This window comes from Pagrus pagrus (genome assembly GCF_965226575.1).
Source record: "Pagrus pagrus genome assembly, chromosome: 16".
NCBI lineage: Eukaryota > Metazoa > Chordata > Actinopteri > Spariformes > Sparidae > Pagrus > Pagrus pagrus.
In genome coordinates this window covers 924,675-948,731 of record NC_140200.1, presented here as the reverse complement: position 1 = coordinate 948,731, position 24,057 = coordinate 924,675, and the positions used below count along the sequence as shown (strand labels likewise).

General features: G+C 38.5%; 2 protein-coding genes across 2 annotated transcripts in view; both read left to right on the top strand.

Annotated features, from left to right (window-relative positions):
* Window positions 1-24,057, top strand: part of LOC311271337 (uncharacterized protein) — a gene marked incomplete at its 3' end in the record, with an annotated part of 304,448 nt that overhangs the window by 102,754 nt on the left and 177,637 nt on the right. The window lies entirely within an intron of this gene.
* Window positions 247-8,190, top strand: lgals8a (galectin 8a). The gene is made up of 9 exons (XM_084376832.1): window positions 247-429; window positions 2,116-2,204; window positions 2,385-2,595; window positions 2,736-2,855; window positions 2,955-3,005; window positions 3,419-3,445; window positions 4,352-4,440; window positions 5,522-5,687; window positions 7,595-8,190. Exons 1-9 carry the CDS (start codon window positions 391-393, stop codon window positions 7,742-7,744), a joined length of 942 nt encoding a protein of 313 aa, XP_084232958.1. The 5' UTR covers window positions 247-390; the 3' UTR covers window positions 7,745-8,190.

Below are 24,057 nucleotides of genomic sequence, written 5' to 3'. Positions count from 1 at the left end.
TCATTAACAATAATCATATTTACTTTAAGTGGTTAAATATCAGACACGAGCAGCTTTAATGGACTTTATTGGAATCATAAGACTCAGTCCGCCATCTTACACCAAACCTCTGCAGGCTATCGGGAGCGGACAACTACGTCATCACACTAGGCCGCGATCCCCATTTAATATGACGTGTTTAAGCTATTAAAAGTAGAAATGACCTCATGTTTGTTATGACAATTCTTCTACGGTCATAAATAATAAATGGATAAATCATGTGGCCTAACACCGATTCTCGCTCTGAAACGGTTTGTCTCATCCTTGTCGCCGTCGGCCGTGCTGACGTAGAACACGGAAGTAAACAAGTCCAAAGTAGCTTCGGGCAGGTCGCAGCTGCTCGGCTCCAACATGTCGGTTTCAAACCCGAGACAGACGTTTTTAAACCCGGTAAGATGCCGTCTGTGTTCGTCTCATGAGCACATATTTCGATAACCGTGTGACTGAAATCGAGGACTTGTCGTTGTTTTGGCTAGCTAGCATCTTAACTAACAGTGCGCTCCATTTATGTTCATTGCTGCGTAAGTAATGAATGTTTGATGAGACACTTTCTTGTGTAACTCGTCCAAAATACTTTCGAGCTGGCAGCGTCCCCGATGAATTATGTGTCTGTTTCATCAGTCACATAACTTTATTTCAGAAGGGTTCGCCTCCGCCCAGTGACGTTTCACTGCGCTGGACGGAATAATACCTGAGAAAGACTCTAAATTATTCATTTTATTGGGCTCTGAAGACCAGTTGGGAGTGTTTCATGGATGCCGAATCAGAAAGTGGTTCTTTAGTTTGTGTCCCGACTCGATTTAAGTCATTTTGCTGCTTAGTGTTTCTTCAAACGCAAGGAAAAGTTAAAATGCTCAGAATTTGTAATGGAGTTTGGCGCTTGATGGGCTGCATTCTGTCACAGCACCCGTCCTGAGTTAACAAAATGGTCGCAGAGTTACAAAATTAAAAACTTAATCCGTTTTCTGATCAACGCAGATTTTAATGTGAGCGAGACTTGGTGAATGCCTTTCTTCTGATCCATTTTGTAAGTGATGTAAATAGTTTTGTCTCCTGTGCTGTTGGTGGAAGGACAAGAAGTGTTTTTTCTTTCAAATCTGACAACTTTTAAATTCAGGAGAAACTGAACTGAGACTTTGTTTTTCATGAGAATTTTTTTTCTCCCATGTTCAACTGAGTGAACGATCCTCTCTTTGTACGACGCATTTTCCCCAGCTGGAATTAGATTACTGAATTTTTTACTCTTTTTTTTTTTTTTTTTTTAAATGAAGCATTGTTAGAAATATTATCCAGCAAACCTTTTTTCCACCCCACCAGTTCTCCAGCCAGGAACACAGGAGGAGATCATTTAGATCAGATTGTTGAGAAAATGGATCACAGGAGGTTCAGGGGGCAACAATCATCATCAAGAGTGCAGGAGCACCAGGAAACTTTAACTTTAATTTAACTTTAACTTCCAAGATTTATTTCTCCACTTGAACACACGGATTGATGAATCTGAAAGAAAACAAACCAATGATTAGAAATTAATATTAAAGTCAAATAAATCTTTTCCCTCTTAAATAAAGTTCTCAGTTAATCTCCTTACCGCCTCATGTGAAGGTGAACAAAGACTGAATAAAATGATGTGCGAGATTTAAATAAGGTTGTTCCAGGTGAACTTAACGAGGTGTAAAAAAAGAACCAATGAGTGATGAGGAAAGGAAAGGAAAGGAAGTGAGGTAAAGGAAGTGAGTTAGGTGAGGAGAGTGTGAGAAACACAAGAAAATAAGAGCTCACCACAACAAAACCTTCTCACTTCGACCCTCTGGGCGTCTATGAACGCCTCCTCTCTGCAGCTTACTGCTGATGTTTCGATGCTCGACTGTGAACAAGCGTTTGACATGCTACCTTTAAATGAAAAGAACAATATTTACATTTTCAGTGCAGCAGATTTGGTTGCAGCTAAATAATTTCATTATCAGCAGATCGTTTTTTCAGTTGATCCATTAAAGCTCCTTCATGTCTCCTAAATTCTTGCCAGATGTTTCCAGCTGTTTAGTTTTCTGTTAACAGTCTCATGAATATCACCGACAGACGATTCCCTTCGCCGGGACGATCCTGGGCGGTTTGCTGCCGGGGGAGATGGTTCTCATTCAGGGATCAGTGCCGTCGAAGGCTGACAGGTGAGAACTCACGTCACAAAGTCATTGAGTATGAAACCTCTCACACCTGCTGATCCACCTGTGTTTACTACTGACAGGTGGCATTACTGAATGTAATTTTACAGAAACCCTCTCAAGATCCAAACCAAATCTGTCAGTCTGAGCCAGTTGTCCCTGTTGTCCCTCTGCACTGTCTTGCAGGTTCCAGGTAGATTTCACGTGTGGCAGCAGCGTGAAGCCGAGGGCCGACGTGGCGTTTCACTTCAACCCGAGGTTCAAGAGGTCGCCGTGTATCGTCTGCAACACGCTGCAGAAGGAGCGCTGGGGCCGAGAGGAGATCCTGTACCAGATGCCCTTCGCTCCTGGGGCCACGTTCGAAATCATCTTCCTCGTCCTGAGAGACAAGTTTAAAGTGAGAGACGAACTCCTGCAAGACACTGTGAAGGGCAGAGTTTATACCACACACTGCAGAATATTTCTATCTTTTCACTGAAATAAGATTTAAAATGTTGTTGAACTTGTTCTTGAGTACTTCCATCTCCTGTCCTCCAGGTGGCGGTGAACGGCGGTCACGTGTTGGAGTATAAACACAGACTGGAGCTGGAGCGAGTCGACACTCTGTCCGTCTCTGGACGGGTCACAGTTCAGGCTGTCGGCGTCCTCCCGAGTGCTGTGAGTCTCTGCTGAGTCTGTTTCACCGTTTGGTCGATGAGCAGAGTTTTTGTTTTTTTTCTTCATGAGGTGAGTCTGATGTTCTGCTTTTATTTTCAGAGTTCAGTTTCTCCTGAAGCCAGCCTGAGCAGCCAGGACTCACACATGAATGTAAGAACGCAGAAAAACTGATGAAGTTTTTCAGTAATGTTTATGTCTGATGATCAGACACATGACAGAGATCAGGATCAACATTTATTAAGGAAAAACACTGAACATGTAGAAGTTTCTCACATCTTGGAATTTATTTACTTTCCTTCATTTTATTTGTTTTTAAATCTCTGACCATGTGTTGTAATATTTCACATTTTATAAGCTCGGACAGTCACCAGGTGTCCCTATAATAATTATAAATAATATCCATGAGGAGAAAACGACAGAGGACCTAAAATGGAGCTCGAGCAGTCGAGGATGAAGAACAGAGAAGATTAGAATCAGGATTAATTTTTTACTACATGTTTTAGAAAAAAGTGTTTTTTATTCACATGTATTTTTTATTATGTTTTTGTTTGTTTATCCTGCAGCCAATAATCTCCTCTTCAGGCGACTTGGTGAGTTTTACTGTTGCATGATGGTCGATGTAGTTCAGTTGCTTCTGTTGGTTCAATTAAATTAGTCACCAAATATTTTCATAATTAATCAGTTTGCATAATTGTTTAAAAGCTTCATTCTCTGCTGTCAGCTTGTTAAATGTGAATTTTTTCTTGTTTCTTTCCTCCTCGACAGTAAAACTGAATATCTTTGAGTTGTGGACAAAACAAAAATTAAGTTTTTGTAGTTTGTCGATGAAAAGTTTCAAGGAAAGAGACTTAGACTTAGACAGACTTTATTGTCATTCAGTGAGCAACAAGTGAACACAGAACGAAATTTCGTTTTCAGAGGCTCAGCATAGAATTAAAATATAAAGTATATTAAAAAAAAGATACCACAATTAGAATAATAAATATCGAAAACAACATCGAAACATATTGAAAGTACAAATTATTGAAAGTTACATTGTTGGGTTAGTAAGTGCAAATATTTTGAGGAAACAAGGTATCCAGAATAGACGACAATTTGTCACTTAGAGTTCAGCAGTCTGATGACATGGGGGAAAAAGCTGTTGTGGAGCCTTGTGGTCCTGCACTGAATGCTGCAGAACCTCTTTCCAGAGGCCAGCACAGAAAACAGTCCATGTGAGGGTGGGAGGAGGCTCTGATAATATTCCCAGCTCGGGACATGCAGCAGCTGGGAGCAATGACCTGAGTGGAGGGGAGAGAAGTCCCAATGATCTTCTCCTCACCACTCTCAAAATCTAAACATCAGTATCTAAACGTCAGTACTGATTTAATTACACTCAGGGATTTTCATGTTTTCAGATCAGATGAAGAAGGAGAGAAAATATTATGTGTAGTTGTTTTTTCCTTTGTTGTCAGCTGACCTGAGATATCTCTGATCTTCTGCCTTGTTTCCTGCAGAGTGTTCCCTTCACAGGTGAGCTGGTTAAAGGACTGAGTGTCGGACGAAGCATCGCAATCAAAGGAGAAATCAATCAGAACGCACACAGGTAAACCACACCTCCACACACCTGTGTGTCAGTGTTGAGTCACTTATTTGTCCTGAAGGTAGCCGGTAAATTGTTTATCAAAAGTGACAAATCTACACTTGATTTTTCATATTTTGAAAAATAAAGAGTAACGGACTTCTGGGTGGATCATAGGTTGCTGCGCACTGAAGTTTGGGGAAGATGTGACCGTGTACCCTCGAGTAATAACAACATCCTGTTTCTTGTCAAAATGACAAAATTTGACTCCTTGCCACGCCCCCACCGTTCAACTTATGAACAACCTTTTGGTAACTTTTCATCCGTGAGGTGTATCATATAGGCCGACCAAGTTTGAGGTGGATGGGAATTCATTAAAGTATGGCTCCTGTAAATACATTCAATTTGCACACTTAATTTAAAATGGCTGACTTCCTGTTGGGTTTACGCATTTGCTCCAAGAGACTTATTTAAGCCTGGAGATGTTCTATCAGCCTAGCAAATTTCATACACCTCGGTGAAACTTTGAGCGAGGCCACTTCGTTAAAGTTTTGTAGGGCCATTTGCCAAGTTTTGTGAGTTTTCGAGCTTTTCTAGCCCCTTAGCAACAACTTCTGTTTCATGGCAAATAGTTTGTCGCCATGGCAAAGCTGTTTGATGAAAACTCAAACTTTCTGGATGGAAGCATCATTAGATTCTTGAGCCTTTACTGACCAAAATATGAGGTGAATCTGGTTAATCTGCTTGGAGTTATGTGTTACTTCCTGTTGCCAGCAGGGGGCGGTAAAACAGTAAAAGCACATAAACTCAGTTTTGAATAACTTTTCATCTTTGGGGTGTAAAGTTTGCCCTTACAAAATTTAAAGTCAGTCAGGTTAAAGCTATAGGAGGAGTTAGGAGAAAGTACAACTTGTGCAAATTGCCAAAAATGAGCACTACTTTTCAAAATCCTGTTGGATTTAGGTCCTAAGAATCCTTATAAGTGGATAAAAACTTGAAATTAAATGTTGGTCCTTGCCGTCAGAAATATTTTAAGATGATAAGAATCAAACGTTTCTGTGTTTTGAACCAGAATCACATGTTTCTGTCATTCTCTGTGTTACAGTTTCTGTGTGAATCTGCGAGTTTCCAGCAGTAGCGACATCGCTCTTCATCTGAACCCTCGTCTGAAGAAAGGAGTCTTTGTCAGAAACTCCTTCCTGTCTGAGTGCTGGGGCCCCGAGGAGACGGACCTGGCCTCCTTCCCCTTCAACGCAGGACAGTACTTTGAGGTACTCACCTAACCCTAACCCTATTATAAAGACCCATCCCATGTAGTTTTTAATTATCACATTAAAATTTCCAGAATATGTTTATTTCATGAATCGTACTCATAGGCCTCCTTAAATCAGATTTTCACTGTGCTCAGAGAAAATTTACACTTTGAGACATGAATGTGAAAACAAACTCAACACAGTGAAACTCAAATGTTCAACTGGAGGAGAAGCGGCATGTGTCAGTAAGCAGCCAGCCAGTGCTTACCGACACATGCTGCTTCGATCACAAGTGAGCTGGTATTGTGCTACTAGTAAGGAGCTATTTCAATCCAACACATCATGCTTTCTAGTAGCCTGTCAACTGAAAACTGAAAACAATATGGCCTAAAAAAAGGTCCGTAGCAGCTGCAGATCAAAAAGTGGTTGATGGTATGCCCTAGTAACTCAGCGGCATATGCCACTAGTGGCTTAGTGACATAAGTGGATGCCTAGAGTGGTATGCCACTTGTGCTCCATTAACACAGGCTGTTTCTTAACGGCATGTGCCACTTGAATCTGGTAGGCTACTGTCGGATTGTCACACCCTCTGACGCTATGCAAATTAAATTCATTTTTAACAGTCATTATTAACAGTGTGAGCGCTATGTTGCGCTACGTAGCGCTCACACTGTATAACTTTTTGTTGTCCATTCTGTTGATGGATTTGGGATTCTCTCGATGCACAAATCCCAATGAAACCTGTACATACTCATGTCACTATGTTAATAAAGACAGCAAAATATACAAAACTGGTGCGACAGTCTGACAGTGGCCCACTGGCTTCAAGAGGCTCAATGGGCATGGTTAAGAAACCACCTGTGTCAATGGAACGTGAATGGCATACCACTCCAGTGATTGGCATATGCCACTAAACTACTACTGGCATATGCCACTGAGTTACTTGTGCACAGTGGTCTACCAACCGGCAACACATGCCATTATGAAACGTCCTGTGCAGTTGCCACTGTTTGTTTCAGTTTTATATTCTAAATTGTTTTTTTGGTTTTCCGTTGAAGTTCAGTTATACTGCTAGTTAGGTTTAGGAACGCATGATGTTTTGGGTTAAAACAGCTCCTTCACTACATTATTATTTTTAAATGATTATTTACCATGTTCACCATAAAAAATGTTTGATGTTTTCCAGTGACATACCACTTCTGAGCAGCAGTAATAAGCTCATGCACCAGAATTGATGCCCCAAAGAAATACAAATAGTATTTGGTTAGGTCTTTATTTTTGCTATTGATTAGTCAGGCTGGTTCCTAACCCTAACCCAACCGTATTTCAACAGTCGTCATGTTATGCTAGCTCTCATATTAACTTTGAGTGCATAATCGGCAAAGATATGGCTAGAAAATTACTTTGTCACCTCAAAAGCATCACACATATCTATGCTGTCTGAATGCACAAATCCCAACAAAAGAACTGACGACAGAAACTCCTTTATGCCACTGAGGCACTAGTGGCATATGCCACTAAGTTACTTTTAGATCAGTGCGATCTCTCATTAAGATTTGTGCATTTAGACAATCCCAAACCCAATCCCTAACCCCCTAACCCCCCTAACCCTAAAAAGCTTTTTGGCTAAAATGGCTCCCTTATTACGTTAGATTTATGCAACTAGTCACTGAGTGGCATATGCCACTAGTAGCTCAGTGGAATGAACAAGCTGTGGTCTCACAGATGTTAGGCTTCAGCTTTTATGTAGCTTTTATGTGTGTAGCTTTTATGTAGCCTTTCAGAAACTTGCACGTTCCATCATTCGGCTATGAAGTGGCATAAACGTCTAGTGGCATATGCCACAAAGTTACTACTGGCATATGCCACTGAGACACTTACAGATCTCAGTGTAACATAACGATTCTGGTGTGTTTTGTGTGCAGATGATCATCCTGTGTGACTCTCAGCAGTTCAGAGTTGCCGTTAACGGGAACCACCAGTTGGACTACAAACACCGAGTCAAGGACCTGAGCCGCATCACAGAGCTGGAGGTGTTGGGAGACGTGATGCTGCTCGACGTCAAGATCCTGTGAACTCTGACCTTTAACACGCTGACCTTATTCTAAGTGTCACTTCACTACTATCACTACAAATATATATGAATCTTTATTGTCACCAACAAAAGGTCCTGAAGGTCCAGACGGAAAAAGCTGGCGATTGTGATGTCTGAAGGTTTTTCGAGGATTTTCATGAATAAATCGTTGTTAAATTATCAAGTTGTGAGACCTGAATGTATGATTTTATCACATGTCAAACTCTGAAGCTTTTTGAAGTGAAATTATTTTTCTTGAAGGAGAAAATGTCTGAAGAGTCTGAAGTTACTTTCCAGAAACATATAAAACTGTTCATTTATCTACTGTCGGTGCTCCTGTAAGCGTTTTGTTAATGCATTCTGTGAAGGCTGTAAACATCACAAAGCAGAATGCATCTTGGGAGTGTTTGTAACCACATCAAATAAACTAACCACATGAATCTGTCATTCTTTTTCAGCTGATCCAGTGACAACTGTTAACTTTAATTAACAAACTTCAGCATCTCACTATCTCTCAAACAGCAGGAGCTGTGGTCACATACTGACTGAGTGGCTTAGTGCCAGTAGTAGCTTAGTGCCAATCACACATCACATCATAGATGGTACCTGGCTAACTGGCTAGGTTGAGGAATAAACAATTTTGCCAGTAGTGGTCAAACATAGGAATCACGTTAGAATAACTTCTCATTACATTAAATATGTGCTAATACTGACTGAGTGGCATATGCCAATAGTGGCCAAACGTAGGAAATGGGTTAAAATGTGCCACTAAGATACTACTGTCATTAAATATGTGCAAATATTGACCGAATGGCATATGCCAGTAGTAGCTTATTGGCATATGCCACTACTGGCTCGATATAGTGATTTAAATATAAATGTTGGAATGGTCAGACTTGTCAAAATAAACTTTTGTGAATCTACTGGCATATGCCACTAAGATACTACTGGCATATGCCACTCAGTCACTAGTTGCATGTATTTAATGTAATATTGTGCTTTTGTAACCCCAAAATTGTGGTTTCCTCAACCTACCTTGAAGCCAGGTAGGTTTGATTTATTTGCACCTGGCTACAAGGTAGGTTGAGGAAAGCATAATTTTTGGGTCAAAATACCTCCGCATATACATTAAATATTGTGCAAATACTGACTGAGTGGCATATGACAGTAGTACTTTATTGGCATATGCCACTACTGGCTCAATATAGTGATTTAAATGTAAATTTTAGAATGGTCAGACCTGTCAAAATAAACTTTTGTGAATCGACTGGCATATGCCACTAAGATACTACTGTCATATGCCACTGAGTCACTCGTTGCATATATTTTATTTAATGAGGTGCTTTTTTAACCCCAAAATCGTGGTTTCCTCAACCTACCCTGAAGCCAGGTAGGTTTGATTCATTTGCAGACTGCAATCACACGTCACAACATATATGATACCTGGCTACAAGGTAGGTTGAGGAAAGCCTAATTTTTGGGTTAAAATACCTTCTAAATACATTAAATATTGTGCAAATACTGACTGAGTGGCATATGCCAGTAGTACTTTATTGGCATATGCCACTACTGGCTCAATATAGTGATTTAAATGTAAATGTTGGAACGGTCAGACCTGTCAAAATAAACTTTTGTGAATCTACTGGCATATGCCACTAAGATACTACTGGCATATGCCACTTAGTCACTAGTTGCATATATTTGATTTAATGAGGTGATTTTTAACCCCAAAATCGTGGTTTCTTCAACCTACCTTGAAGCCAGGTAGGTTTGATTTATTTGCACCTGGCTACAAGGTAGGTTGAGGAAAACCTAATTTTTGGGTTAAAATACCTCAATACATTAAATATTGTGCAAATACTGACTGAGTGGCATATGCCAGTAGTACTTTATTGGCATATGCCACTACTGGCTCAATATAGTGATTTAAATGTAAATGTTGGAACGGTCAGACCTGTCAAAATAAACTTTTGTGAATCTACTGGCATATGCCACTAAGATACTACTGGCATATGCCACTTAGTCACTAGTTGCATATATTTGATTTAATGAGGTGATTTTTAACCCCAAAATCGTGGTTTCTTCAACCTACCTTGAAGCCAGGTAGGTTTGATTTATTTGCACCTGGCTACAAGGTAGGTTGAGGAAAACCTAATTTTTGGGTTAAAATACCTCCTCAATACATTAAATATTGTGCAAATACTGACTGAGTGGCATATGCCAGTAGTACTTTATTGGCATATGCCACTACTGGCTCAATATAGTGATTTAAATGTAAATGTTGGAACGGTCAGACCTGTCAAAATAAACTTTTGTGAATCTACTGGCATATGCCATTAAGATACTACTGGCATATGCCACTTAGTCACTAGTTGCATATATTTGATTTAATGAGGTGATTTTTAACCCCAAAATCGTGGTTTCCTCAACCTACCCTGAAGCCAGGTAGGTTTGATTCATTTGCAGACTGCAATCACACGTCACAACATATATGATACCTGGCTACAAGGTAGGTTGAGGAAAGCCTAATTTTTGGGTTAAAATACCTCATCAATACATTAAATATTGTGCAAATACTGACTGAGTGGCATATGCCAGTAGTACTTTATTGGCATATGCCACTACTGGCTCAATATAGTGATTTAAATGTAAATGTTGGAACGGTCAGACCTGTCAAAATAAACTTTTGTGAATCTACTGGCATATGCCATTAAGATGCTACTGGCATATGCCACTTAGTCACTAGTTGCATATATTTGATTTAATGAGGTGATTTTTAACCCCAAAATCGTGGTTTCTTCAACCTACCTTGAAGCCAGGTAGGTTTGATTTATTTGCACCTGGCTACAAGGTAGGTTGAGGAAAGCCTAATTTTTGGGTTAAAATACCTCATCAATACATTAAATATTGTGCAAATACTGACTGAGTGGCATATGCCAGTAGTACTTTATTGGCATATGCCACTACTGGCTCAATATAGTGATTTAAATGTAAATGTTGGAACGGTCAGACCTGTCAAAATAAACTTTTGTGAATCTACTGGCATATGCCACTAAGATACTACTGGCATATGCCACTTAGTCACTAGTTGCATATATTTGATTTAATGAGGTGATTTTTAACCCCAAAATCGTGGTTTCTTCAACCTACCTTGAAGCCAGGTAGGTTTGATTTATTTGCACCTGGCTACAAGGTAGGTTGAGGAAAGCCTAATTTTTGGGTTAAAATACCTCCTCAATACATTAAATATTGTGCAAATACTGACTGAGTGGCATATGCCAGTAGTACTTTATTGGCATATGCCACTACTGGCTCAATATAGTGATTTAAATGTAAATGTTGGAACGGTCAGACCTGTCAAAATAAACTTTTGTGAATCTACTGGCATATGCCACTAAGATACTACTGGCATATGCCACTTAGTCACTAGTTGCATATATTTGATTTAATGAGGTGATTTTTAACCCCAAAATCGTGGTTTCCTCAACCTACCCTGAAGCCAGGTAGGTTTGATTCTTTTGCAGACTGCAATCACACGTCACAACATATATGATACCTGGCTACAAGGTAGGTTGAGGAAAGCCTAATTTTTTGGTTAAAATACCTCATCAATACATTAAATATTGTGCAAATACTGACTGAGTGGCATATGCCAGTAGTACTTTATTGGCATATGCCACTACTGGCTCAATATAGTGATTTAAATGTAAATGTTGGAACGGTCAGACCTGTCAAAATAAACTTTTGTGAATCTACTGGCATATGCCATTAAGATACTACTGGCATATGCCACTTAGTCACTATTTGCATATATTTGATTTAATGAGGTGATTTTTAACCCCAAAATCGTGGTTTCTTCAACCTACCTTGAAGCCAGGTAGGTTTGATTTATTTGCACCTGGCTACAAGGTAGGTTGAGGAAAGCCTAATTTTTGGGTTAAAATACCTCCTCAATACATTAAATATTGTGCAAATACTGACTGAGTGGCATATGCCAGTAGCACTTTATTGGCATATGCCACTACTGGCTCAATATAGTGATTTAAATGTAAATGTTGGAACGGTCAGACCTGTCAAAATAAACTTTTGTGAATCTACTGGCATATGCCACTAAGATACTACTGGCATATGCCACTAGTTGCATATATTTGATTTAATGAGGTGATTTTTAAGCCCAAAATCGTGGTTTCTTCAACCTACCTTGAAGCCAGGTAGGTTTGATTCATTTGCACCTGGCTACAAGGTAGGTTGAGGAAAGCCTAATTTTTGGATTAAAATACCTCCTCAATACATTAAATATTGTGCAAATACTGACTGAGTGGCATATGCCAGTAGTACTTTATTGGCATATGCCACTACTGGCTCAATACAGTGATTTAAATGTAAATGTTGGAACGGTCAGACCTGTCAAAATAAACTTTTGTGAATCTACTGGCATATGCCACTAAGATACTACTGGCATATGCCACTTAGTCACTAGTTGCATATATTTGATTTCATGAGGTGATTTTTAACCCCAAAATCGTGGTTTCTTCAACCTACCTTGAAGCCAGGTAGGTTTGATTTATTTGCAGACTGCAATCACACGTCACAACATATATGATACCTGGCTACAAGGTAGGTTGAGGAAAGCCTAATTTTTGGATTAAAATACCTCCTCAATACATTAAATATTGTGCAAGTACTGACTGAGTGGCATATGCCAGTAGTACTTTATTGGCATATGCCACTACTGGCTCAATATAGTGATTTAAATGTAAATGTTGGAACGGTCAGACCTGTCAAAATAAACTTTTGTGAATCTACTGGCATATGCCATTAAGATACTACTGGCATATGCCACTTAGTCACTAGTTGCATATATTTGATTTAATGAGGTGATTTTTAACCCCAAAATCGTGGTTTCCTCAACCTACCCTGAAGCCAGGTAGGTTTGATTCATTTGCAGACTGCAATCACACGTCACAACATATATGATACCTGGCTACAAGGTAGGTTGAGGAAAGCCTAATTTTTGGGTTAAAATACCTCATCAATACATTAAATATTGTGCAAATACTGACTGAGTGGCATATGCCAGTAGTACTTTATTGGCATATGCCACTACTGGCTCAATATAGTGATTTAAATGTAAATGTTGGAACGGTCAGACCTGTCAAAATAAACTTTTGTGAATCTACTGGCATATGCCATTAAGATGCTACTGGCATATGCCACTTAGTCACTATTTGCATATATTTGATTTAATGAGGTGATTTTTAACCCCAAAATCGTGGTTTCTTCAACCTACCTTGAAGCCAGGTAGGTTTGATTTATTTGCACCTGGCTACAAGGTAGGTTGAGGAAAGCCTAATTTTTGGGTTAAAATACCTCATCAATACATTAAATATTGTGCAAATACTGACTGAGTGGCATATGCCAGTAGCACTTTATTGGCATATGCCACTACTGGCTCAATATAGTGATTTAAATGTAAATGTTGGAACGGTCAGACCTGTCAAAATAAACTTTTGTGAATCTACTGGCATATGCCACTAAGATACTACTGGCATATGCCACTAGTTGCATATATTTGATTTAATGAGGTGATTTTTAAGCCCAAAATCGTGGTTTCTTCAACCTACCTTGAAGCCAGGTAGGTTTGATTCATTTGCACCTGGCTACAAGGTAGGTTGAGGAAAGCCTAATTTTTGGATTAAAATACCTCCTCAATACATTAAATATTGTGCAAATACTGACTGAGTGGCATATGCCAGTAGTACTTTATTGGCATATGCCACTACTGGCTCAATACAGTGATTTAAATGTAAATGTTGGAACGGTCAGACCTGTCAAAATAAACTTTTGTGAATCTACTGGCATATGCCACTAAGATACTACTGGCATATGCCACTTAGTCACTAGTTGCATATATTTGATTTCATGAGGTGATTTTTAACCCCAAAATCGTGGTTTCTTCAACCTACCTTGAAGCCAGGTAGGTTTGATTTATTTGCAGACTGCAATCACACGTCACAACATATATGATACCTGGCTACAAGGTAGGTTGAGGAAAGCCTAATTTTTGGATTAAAATACCTCCTCAATACATTAAATATTGTGCAAGTACTGACTGAGTGGCATATGCCAGTAGTACTTTATTGGCATATGCCACTACTGGCTCAATATAGTGATTTAAATGTAAATGTTGGAACGGTCAGACCTGTCAAAATAAACTTTTGTGAATCTACTGGCATATGCCACTAAGATACTACTGGCATATGCCACTTAGTCACTAGTTGCATATATTTGATTTAATGAGGTGATTTTTAACCCCAAAATCGTGGTTTCTTCAACCTACCTTGAAGCCAGGTAGGTTTGATTTATTTGCACCTGGCTACAAGGTAGGTTGAGGAAAGCCTAATTTTTGGGTTAAAATACCTCCTCAATACATTAAATATTGTGCAAATACTGACTGAGTGGCATATGCCAGTAGTAGTTTATTGGCATATGCCACTACTGGCTCAATATAGTGATTTAAATGTAAATGTTGGAACGGTCAGACCTGTCAAAATAAACTTTTGTGAATCTGCTGGCATATGCCATTAAGATACTACTGGCATATGCCACTTAGTCACTAGTTGCATATATTTGATTTAATGAGGTGATTTTTAACCCCAAAATCGTGGTTTCCTCAACCTACCCTGAAGCCAGGTAGGTTTGATTCATTTGCAGACTGCAATCACACGTCACAACATATATGATACCTGGCTACAAGGTAGGTTGAGGAAAGCCTAATTTTTGGATTAAAATACCTCCTCAATACATTAAATATTGTGCAAATACTGACTGAGTGGCATATGCCAGTAGTACTTTATTGGCATATGCCACTACTGGCTCAATATATTGATTTAAATGTAAATGTTGGAACGGTCAGACCTGTCAAAATAAACTTTTGTGAATCTACTGGCATATGCCACTAAGATACTACTGGCATATGCCACTAGTTGCATATATTTGATTTAATGAGGTGATTTTTAACCCCAAAATCGTGGTTTCTTCAACCTACCTTGAAGCCAGGTAGGTTTGATTCATTTGCACCTGGCTACAAGGTAGGTTGAGGAAAGCCTAATTTTTGGATTAAAATACCTCCTCAATACATTAAATATTGTGCAAATACTGACTGAGTGGCATATGCCAGTAGTACTTTATTGGCATATGCCACTACTGGCTCAATATAGTGATTTAAATGTAAATGTTGGAACGGTCAGACCTGTCAAAATAAACTTTTGTGAATCTACTGGCATATGCCACTAAGATACTACTGGCATATGCCACTCAGTCACTAGTTGCATATATTTGATTTAATGAGGTGATTTTTAACCCCAAAATCGTGGTTTCCTCAACCTACCTTGAAGCCAGGTAGGTTTGATTTATTTGCACCTGGCTACAAGGTAGGTTGAGAAAGCATGATTTTTGGGTTAAAATACCTCCTCAATACATTAAATGTTATGCAAATACTGACTGAGTGGCATATGCCAGTACTAGATTAGTGGCATATGCCACTTAGTCACTAGTTGCATATATTTGATTTAATGAGGTGATTTTTAACCCCAAAATCGTGGTTTCTTCAACCTACCTTGAAGCCAGGTAGGTTTGATTTATTTGCACCTGGCTACAAGGTAGGTTGAGGAAAGCCTAATTTTTGGGTTAAAATACAATACATTACAATACATTAAATATTGTGCAAATACTGACTGAGTGGCATATGCCAGTAGCACTTTATTGGCATATGCCACTACTGGCTCAATATAGTGATTTAAATGTAAATGTTGGAACGGTCAGACCTGTCAAAATAAACTTTTGTGAATCTACTGGCATATGCCACTAAGATACTACTGGCATATGCCACTAGTTGCATATATTTGATTTAATGAGGTGATTTTTAAGCCCAAAATCGTGGTTTCTTCAACCTACCTTGAAGCCAGGTAGGTTTGATTCATTTGCACCTGGCTACAAGGTAGGTTGAGGAAAGCCTAATTTTTGGATTAAAATACCTCCTCAATACATTAAATATTGTGCAAATACTGACTGAGTGGCATATGCCAGTAGTACTTTATTGGCATATGCCACTACTGGCTCAATACAGTGATTTAAATGTAAATGTTGGAACGGTCAGACCTGTCAAAATAAACTTTTGTGAATCTACTGGCATATGCCACTAAGATACTACTGGCATATGCCACTTAGTCACTAGTTGCATATATTTGATTTCATGAGGTGATTTTTAACCCCAAAATCGTGGTTTCTTCAACCTACCTTGAAGCCAGGTAGGTTTGATTTATTTGCAGACTGCAATCACACGTCACAACATATATGATACCTGGCTACAAGGTAGGTTGAGGAAAGCCTAATTTTTGGATTAAAATACCTCCTCAATACATTAAATATTGTGCAAGTACTGACTGAGTGGCATATGCCAGTAGTACTTTATTGGCATATGCCACTACTGGCTCAATATAGTGATTTAAATGTAAATGTTGGAACGGTCAGACCTGTCAAAATAAACTTTTGTGAATCTACTGGCATATGCCATTAAGATACTACTGGCATATGCCACTTAGTCACTAGTTGCATATATTTGATTTAATGAGGTGATTTTTAACCCCAAAATCGTGGTTTCCTCAACCTACCCTGAAGCCAGGTAGGTTTGATTCATTTGCAGACTGCAATCACACGTCACAACATATATGATACCTGGCTACAAGGTAGGTTGAGGAAAGCCTAATTTTTGGGTTAAAATACCTCATCAATACATTAAATATTGTGCAAATACTGACTGAGTGGCATATGCCAGTAGTACTTTATTGGCATATGCCACTACTGGCTCAATATAGTGATTTAAATGTAAATGTTGGAACGGTCAGACCTGTCAAAATAAACTTTTGTGAATCTACTGGCATATGCCATTAAGATGCTACTGGCATATGCCACTTAGTCACTATTTGCATATATTTGATTTAATGAGGTGATTTTTAACCCCAAAATCGTGGTTTCTTCAACCTACCTTGAAGCCAGGTAGGTTTGATTTATTTGCACCTGGCTACAAGGTAGGTTGAGGAAAGCCTAATTTTTGGGTTAAAATACCTCATCAATACATTAAATATTGTGCAAATACTGACTGAGTGGCATATGCCAGTAGCACTTTATTGGCATATGCCACTACTGGCTCAATATAGTGATTTAAATGTAAATGTTGGAACGGTCAGACCTGTCAAAATAAACTTTTGTGAATCTACTGGCATATGCCACTAAGATACTACTGGCATATGCCACTAGTTGCATATATTTGATTTAATGAGGTGATTTTTAAGCCCAAAATCGTGGTTTCTTCAACCTACCTTGAAGCCAGGTAGGTTTGATTCATTTGCACCTGGCTACAAGGTAGGTTGAGGAAAGCCTAATTTTTGGATTAAAATACCTCCTCAATACATTAAATATTGTGCAAATACTGACTGAGTGGCATATGCCAGTAGTACTTTATTGGCATATGCCACTACTGGCTCAATACAGTGATTTAAATGTAAATGTTGGAACGGTCAGACCTGTCAAAATAAACTTTTGTGAATCTACTGGCATATGCCACTAAGATACTACTGGCATATGCCACTTAGTCACTAGTTGCATATATTTGATTTCATGAGGTGATTTTTAACCCCAAAATCGTGGTTTCTTCAACCTACCTTGAAGCCAGGTAGGTTTGATTTATTTGCAGACTGCAATCACACGTCACAACATATATGATACCTGGCTACAAGGTAGGTTGAGGAAAGCCTAATTTTTGGATTAAAATACCTCCTCAATACATTAAATATTGTGCAAGTACTGACTGAGTGGCATATGCCAGTAGTACTTTATTGGCATATGCCACTACTGGCTCAATATAGTGATTTAAATGTAAATGTTGGAACGGTCAGACCTGTCAAAATAAACTTTTGTGAATCTACTGGCATATGCCACTAAGATACTACTGGCATATGCCACTTAGTCACTAGTTGCATATATTTGATTTAATGAGGTGATTTTTAACCCCAAAATCGTGGTTTCTTCAACCTACCTTGAAGCCAGGTAGGTTTGATTTATTTGCACCTGGCTACAAGGTAGGTTGAGGAAAGCCTAATTTTTGGGTTAAAATACCTCCTCAATACATTAAATATTGTGCAAATACTGACTGAGTGGCATATGCCAGTAGTAGTTTATTGGCATATGCCACTACTGGCTCAATATAGTGATTTAAATGTAAATGTTGGAACGGTCAGACCTGTCAAAATAAACTTTTGTGAATCTGCTGGCATATGCCATTAAGATACTACTGGCATATGCCACTTAGTCACTAGTTGCATATATTTGATTTAATGAGGTGATTTTTAACCCCAAAATCGTGGTTTCCTCAACCTACCCTGAAGCCAGGTAGGTTTGATTCATTTGCAGACTGCAATCACACGTCACAACATATATGATACCTGGCTACAAGGTAGGTTGAGGAAAGCCTAATTTTTGGATTAAAATACCTCCTCAATACATTAAATATTGTGCAAATACTGACTGAGTGGCATATGCCAGTAGTACTTTATTGGCATATGCCACTACTGGCTCAATATATTGATTTAAATGTAAATGTTGGAACGGTCAGACCTGTCAAAATAAACTTTTGTGAATCTACTGGCATATGCCACTAAGATACTACTGGCATATGCCACTAGTTGCATATATTTGATTTAATGAGGTGATTTTTAACCCCAAAATCGTGGTTTCTTCAACCTACCTTGAAGCCAGGTAGGTTTGATTCATTTGCACCTGGCTACAAGGTAGGTTGAGGAAAGCCTAATTTTTGGATTAAAATACCTCCTCAATACATTAAATATTGTGCAAATACTGACTGAGTGGCATATGCCAGTAGTACTTTATTGGCATATGCCACTACTGGCTCAATATAGTGATTTAAATGTAAATGTTGGAACGGTCAGACCTGTCAAAATAAACTTTTGTGAATCTACTGGCATATGCCACTAAGATACTACTGGCATATGCCACTCAGTCACTAGTTGCATATATTTGATTTAATGAGGTGATTTTTAACCCCAAAATCGTGGTTTCCTCAACCTACCTTGAAGCCAGGTAGGTTTGATTTATTTGCACCTGGCTACAAGGTAGGTTGAGAAAGCATGATTTTTGGGTTAAAATACCTCCTCAATACATTAAATGTTATGCAAATACTGACTGAGTGGCATATGCCAGTACTAGATTAGTGGCATATGCCACTTAGTCACTAGTTGCATATATTTGATTTAATGAGGTGATTTTTAACCCCAAAATCGTGGTTTCTTCAACCTACCTTGAAGCCAGGTAGGTTTGATTTATTTGCACCTGGCTACAAGGTAGGTTGAGGAAAGCCTAATTTTTGGGTTAAAATACAATACATTACAATACATTAAATATTGTGCAAATACTGACTGAGTGGCATATGCCAGTAGCACTTTATTGGCATATGCCACTACTGGCTCAATATAGTGATTTAAATGTAAATGTTGGAACGGTCAGACCTGTCAAAATAAACTTTTGTGAATCTACTGGCATATGCCACTAAGATACTACTGGCATATGCCACTTAGTCACTAGTTGCATATATTTGATTTAATGAGGTGATTTTTAACCCCAAAATCGTGGTTTCTTTAACCTACCTTGAAGCCAGGTAGGTTTGATTTATTTGCACCTGGCTACAAGGTAGGTTGAGGAAAACCTAATTTTTGGGTTAAAATACCTCCTCAATACATTAAATATTGTGCAAATACTGACTGAGTGGCATATGCCAGTAGTACTTTATTGGCATATGCCACTACTGGCTCAATATAGTGATTTAAATGTAAATGTTGGAACGGTCAGACCTGTCAAAATAAACTTTTGTGAATCTACTGGCATATGCCATTAAGATACTACTGGCATATGCCACTTAGTCACTAGTTGCATATATTTGATTTAATGAGGTGATTTTTAACCCCAAAATCGTGGTTTCCTCAACCTACCCTGAAGCCAGGTAGGTTTGATTCATTTGCAGACTGCAATCACACGTCACAACATATATGATACCTGGCTACAAGGTAGGTTGAGGAAAGCCTAATTTTTGGGTTAAAATACCTCATCAATACATTAAATATTGTGCAAATACTGACTGAGTGGCATATGCCAGTAGTACTTTATTGGCATATGCCACTACTGGCTCAATATAGTGATTTAAATGTAAATGTTGGAACGGTCAGACCTGTCAAAATAAACTTTTGTGAATCTACTGGCATATGCCATTAAGATACTACTGGCATATGCCACTTAGTCACTAGTAGCATATATTTGATTTAATGAGGTGATTTTTAACCCCAAAATCGTGGTTTCTTCAACCTACCTTGAAGCCAGGTAGGTTTGATTTATTTGCACCTGGCTACAAGGTAGGTTGAGGAAAGCCTAATTTTTGTGTTAAAATACCTCATCAATACATTAAATATTGTGCAAATACTGACTGAGTGGCATATGCCAGTAGTACTTTATTGGCATATGCCACTACTGGCTCAATATAGTGATTTAAATGTAAATGTTGGAACGGTCAGACCTGTCAAAATAAACTTTTGTGAATCTACTGGCATATGCCACTAAGATACTACTGGCATATGCCACTTAGTCACTAGTTGCATATATTTGATTTAATGAGGTGATTTTTAACCCCAAAATCGTGGTTTCTTCAACCTACCTTGAAGCCAGGTAGGTTTGATTTATTTGCACCTGGCTACAAGGTAGGTTGAGGAAAGCCTAATTTTTGGGTTAAAATACCTCCTCAATACATTAAATATTGTGCAAATACTGACTGAGTGGCATATGCCAGTAGCACTTTATTGGCATATGCCACTACTGGCTCAATATAGTGATTTAAATGTAAATGTTGGAACGGTCAGACCTGTCAAAATAAACTTTTGTGAATCTACTGGCATATGCCACTAAGATACTACTGGCATATGCCACTAGTTGCATATATTTGATTTAATGAGGTGATTTTTAACCCCAAAATCGTGGTTTCTTCAACCTACCTTGAAGCCAGGTAGGTTTGATTCATTTGCACCTGGCTACAAGGTAGGTTGAGGAAAGCCTAATTTTTGGGTTAAAATACCTCATCAATACATTAAATATTGTGCAAATACTGACTGAGTGGCATATGCCAGTAGTACTTTATTGGCATATGCCACTACTGGCTCAATATAGTGATTTAAATGTAAATGTTGGAACGGTCAGACCTGTCAAAATAAACTTTTGTGAATCTACTGGCATATGCCACTAAGATACTACTGGCATATGCCACTCAGTCACTAGTTGCATATATTTGATTTAATGAGGTGATTTTTAACCCCAAAATCGTGGTTTCCTCAACCTACCTTGAAGCCAGGTAGGTTTGATTTATTTGCACCTGGCTACAAGGTAGGTTGAGAAAGCATGATTTTTGGGTTAAAATACCTCCTCAATACATTAAATATTGTGCAAATACTGACTGAGTGGCATATGCCAGTTCTAGATTAGTGGCATATGCCACTTAGTCACTAGTTGCATATATTTGTCAGACCTGACAAAATAAGCTTTTGTGAATCTACTGGCATATGCCACTAAGATGCTACTGGCATATGCCACTCAGTCACTAGTTGCATGTATTTAATGTAATAAGGTGCTTTTTAACCCCAAAATCGTGGTTTCTTCAACCTACCTTGAACCCAGTTAGGTTTGATTCATGTGCAGACTGCAATCACACGTCACAACATATATGATACCTAGCTACAAGGTAGGTTGAGGAAAGCCTAATTTTTGGGTTAAAATACCTTCTCAATACATTAAATATTGTGCAAATACTGACTGAGTGGCATATGCCAGTACTAGATTAGTGGCATATGCCACTTAGTCACTAGTTGCATATATTTGATTTAATGAGGTGATTTTTAACCCCAAAATCGTGGTTTCTTCAACCTACCTTGAAGCCAGGTAGGTTTGATTTATTTGCACCTGGCTACAAGGTAGGTTGAGGAAAGCCTAATTTTTGGGTTAAAATACCTCCTCAATACATTAAATATTGTGCAAATACTGACTGAGTGGCATATACCAGTAGCACTTTATTGGCATATGCCACTACTGGCTCAATATAGTGATTTAAATGTAAATGTTGGAACGGTCAGACCTGTCAAAATAAACTTTTGTGAATCTACTGGCATATGCCACTAAGATACTACTGGCATATGCCACTTAGTCACTAGTTGCATATATTTGATTTAATGAGGTGATTTTTAACCCCAAAATCGTGGTTTCTTTAACCTACCTTGAAGCCAGGTAGGTTTGATTTATTTGCACCTGGCTACAAGGTAGGTTGAGGAAAACCTAATTTTTGGGTTAAAATACCTCCTCAATACATTAAATATTGTGCAAATACTGACTGAGTGGCATATGCCAGTAGTACTTTATTGGCATATGCCACTACTGGCTCAATATAGTGATTTAAATGTAAATGTTGGAACGGTCAGACCTGTCAAAATAAACTTTTGTGAATCTACTGGCATATGCCATGAAGATACTACTGGCATATGCCACTTAGTCACTAGTTGCATATATTTGATTTAATGAGGTGATTTTTAACCCCAAAATCGTGGTTTCCTCAACCTACCCTGAAGCCAGGTAGGTTTGATTCATTTGCAGACTGCAATCACACGTCACAACATATATGATACCTGGCTACAAGGTAGGTTGAGGAAAGCCTAATTTTTGGGTTAAAATACCTCCTCAATACATTAAATATTGTGCAAATACTGACTGAGTGGCATATGCCAGTAGTACTTTATTGGCATATGCCACTACTGGCTCAATATAGTGATTTAAATGTAAATGTTGGAACGGTCAGACCTGTCAAAATAAACTTTTGTGAATCTACTGGCATATGCCATGAAGATACTACTGGCATATGCCACTTAGTCACTAGTTGCACATATTTGATTTAATGAGGTGATTTTTAACCCCAAAATCGTGGTTTCCTCAACCTACCCTGAAGCCAGGTAGGTTTGATTTATTTGCACCTGGCTACAAGGTAGGTTGAGGAAAGCCTAATTTTTGGGTTAAAATACCTCCTCAATACATTAAATATTGTGCAAATACTGACTGAGTGGCATATGCCAGTAGTACTTTATTGGCATATGCCACTACTGGCTCAATATAGTGATTTAAATGTAAATGTTGGAACGGTCAGACCTGTCAAAATAAACTTTTGTGAATCTACTGGCATATGCCACTAAGATACTACTGGCATATGCCACTTAGTCACTAGTTGCATATATTTGATTTAATGAGGTGATTTTTAACCCCAAAATCGTGGTTTCTTTAACCTACCTTGAAGCCAGGTAGGTTTGATTTATTTGCACCTGGCTACAAGGTAGGTTGAGGAAAACCTAATTTTTGGGTTAAAATACCTCCTCAATACATTAAATATTGTGCAAATACTGACTGAGTGGCATATGCCAGTAGTACTTTATTGGCATATGCCACTACTGGCTCAATATAGTGATTTAAATGTAAATGTTGGAACGGTCAGACCTGTCAAAATAAACTTTTGTGAATCTACTGGCATATGCCACTAAGATACTACTGGCATATGCCACTTAGTCACTAGTTGCATATATTTGATTTAATGAGGTGATTTTTAACCCCAAAATCGTGGTTTCTTTAACCTACCTTGAAGCCAGGTAGGTTTGATTTATTTGCACCTGGCTACAAGGTAGGTTGAGGAAAACCTAATTTTTGGGTTAAAATACCTCCTCAATACATTAAATATTGTGCAAATACTGACTGAGTGGCATATGCCAGTAGTACTTTATTGGCATATGCCACTACTGGCTCAATATAGTGATTTAAATGTAAATGTTGGAACGGTCAGACCTGTCAAAATAAACTTTTGTGAATCTACTGGCATATGCCACTAAGACACTACTGGCATATGCCACTTAGTCACTAGTTGCATGTATTTAATGTAATAAGGTGCTTTTTTAACCCCAAAATTGTGGTTTCCTCAACCTACCTTGAAGCCAGGTAGGTTTGATTTTTTTGCACCTGGCTACAAGGTAGGTTGAGGAAAGCCTAATTTTTGGGTTAAAATACCTCCTCAATACATTAAATATTGTGCAAATACTGACTGAGTGGTATATGCCAGTAGTACTTTATTGGCATATGCCACTACTGGCTCAATATAGTGATTTAAATGTAAATGTT

Coding starts and splice junctions, on each gene's coding strand:
- lgals8a (XM_084376832.1), top strand. CDS start 391: ATGTCGGTTTCAAACCCGAGACAGACGTTTTTAAACCCG. Junction 2,596..2,735: donor TCCTGAGAGACAAGTTTAAA/GTGAGAGACGAA, acceptor CCTGTCCTCCAG/GTGGCGGTGAACGGCGGTCA. Junction 5,688..7,594: donor ACGCAGGACAGTACTTTGAG/GTACTCACCTAA, acceptor TTTTGTGTGCAG/ATGATCATCCTGTGTGACTC.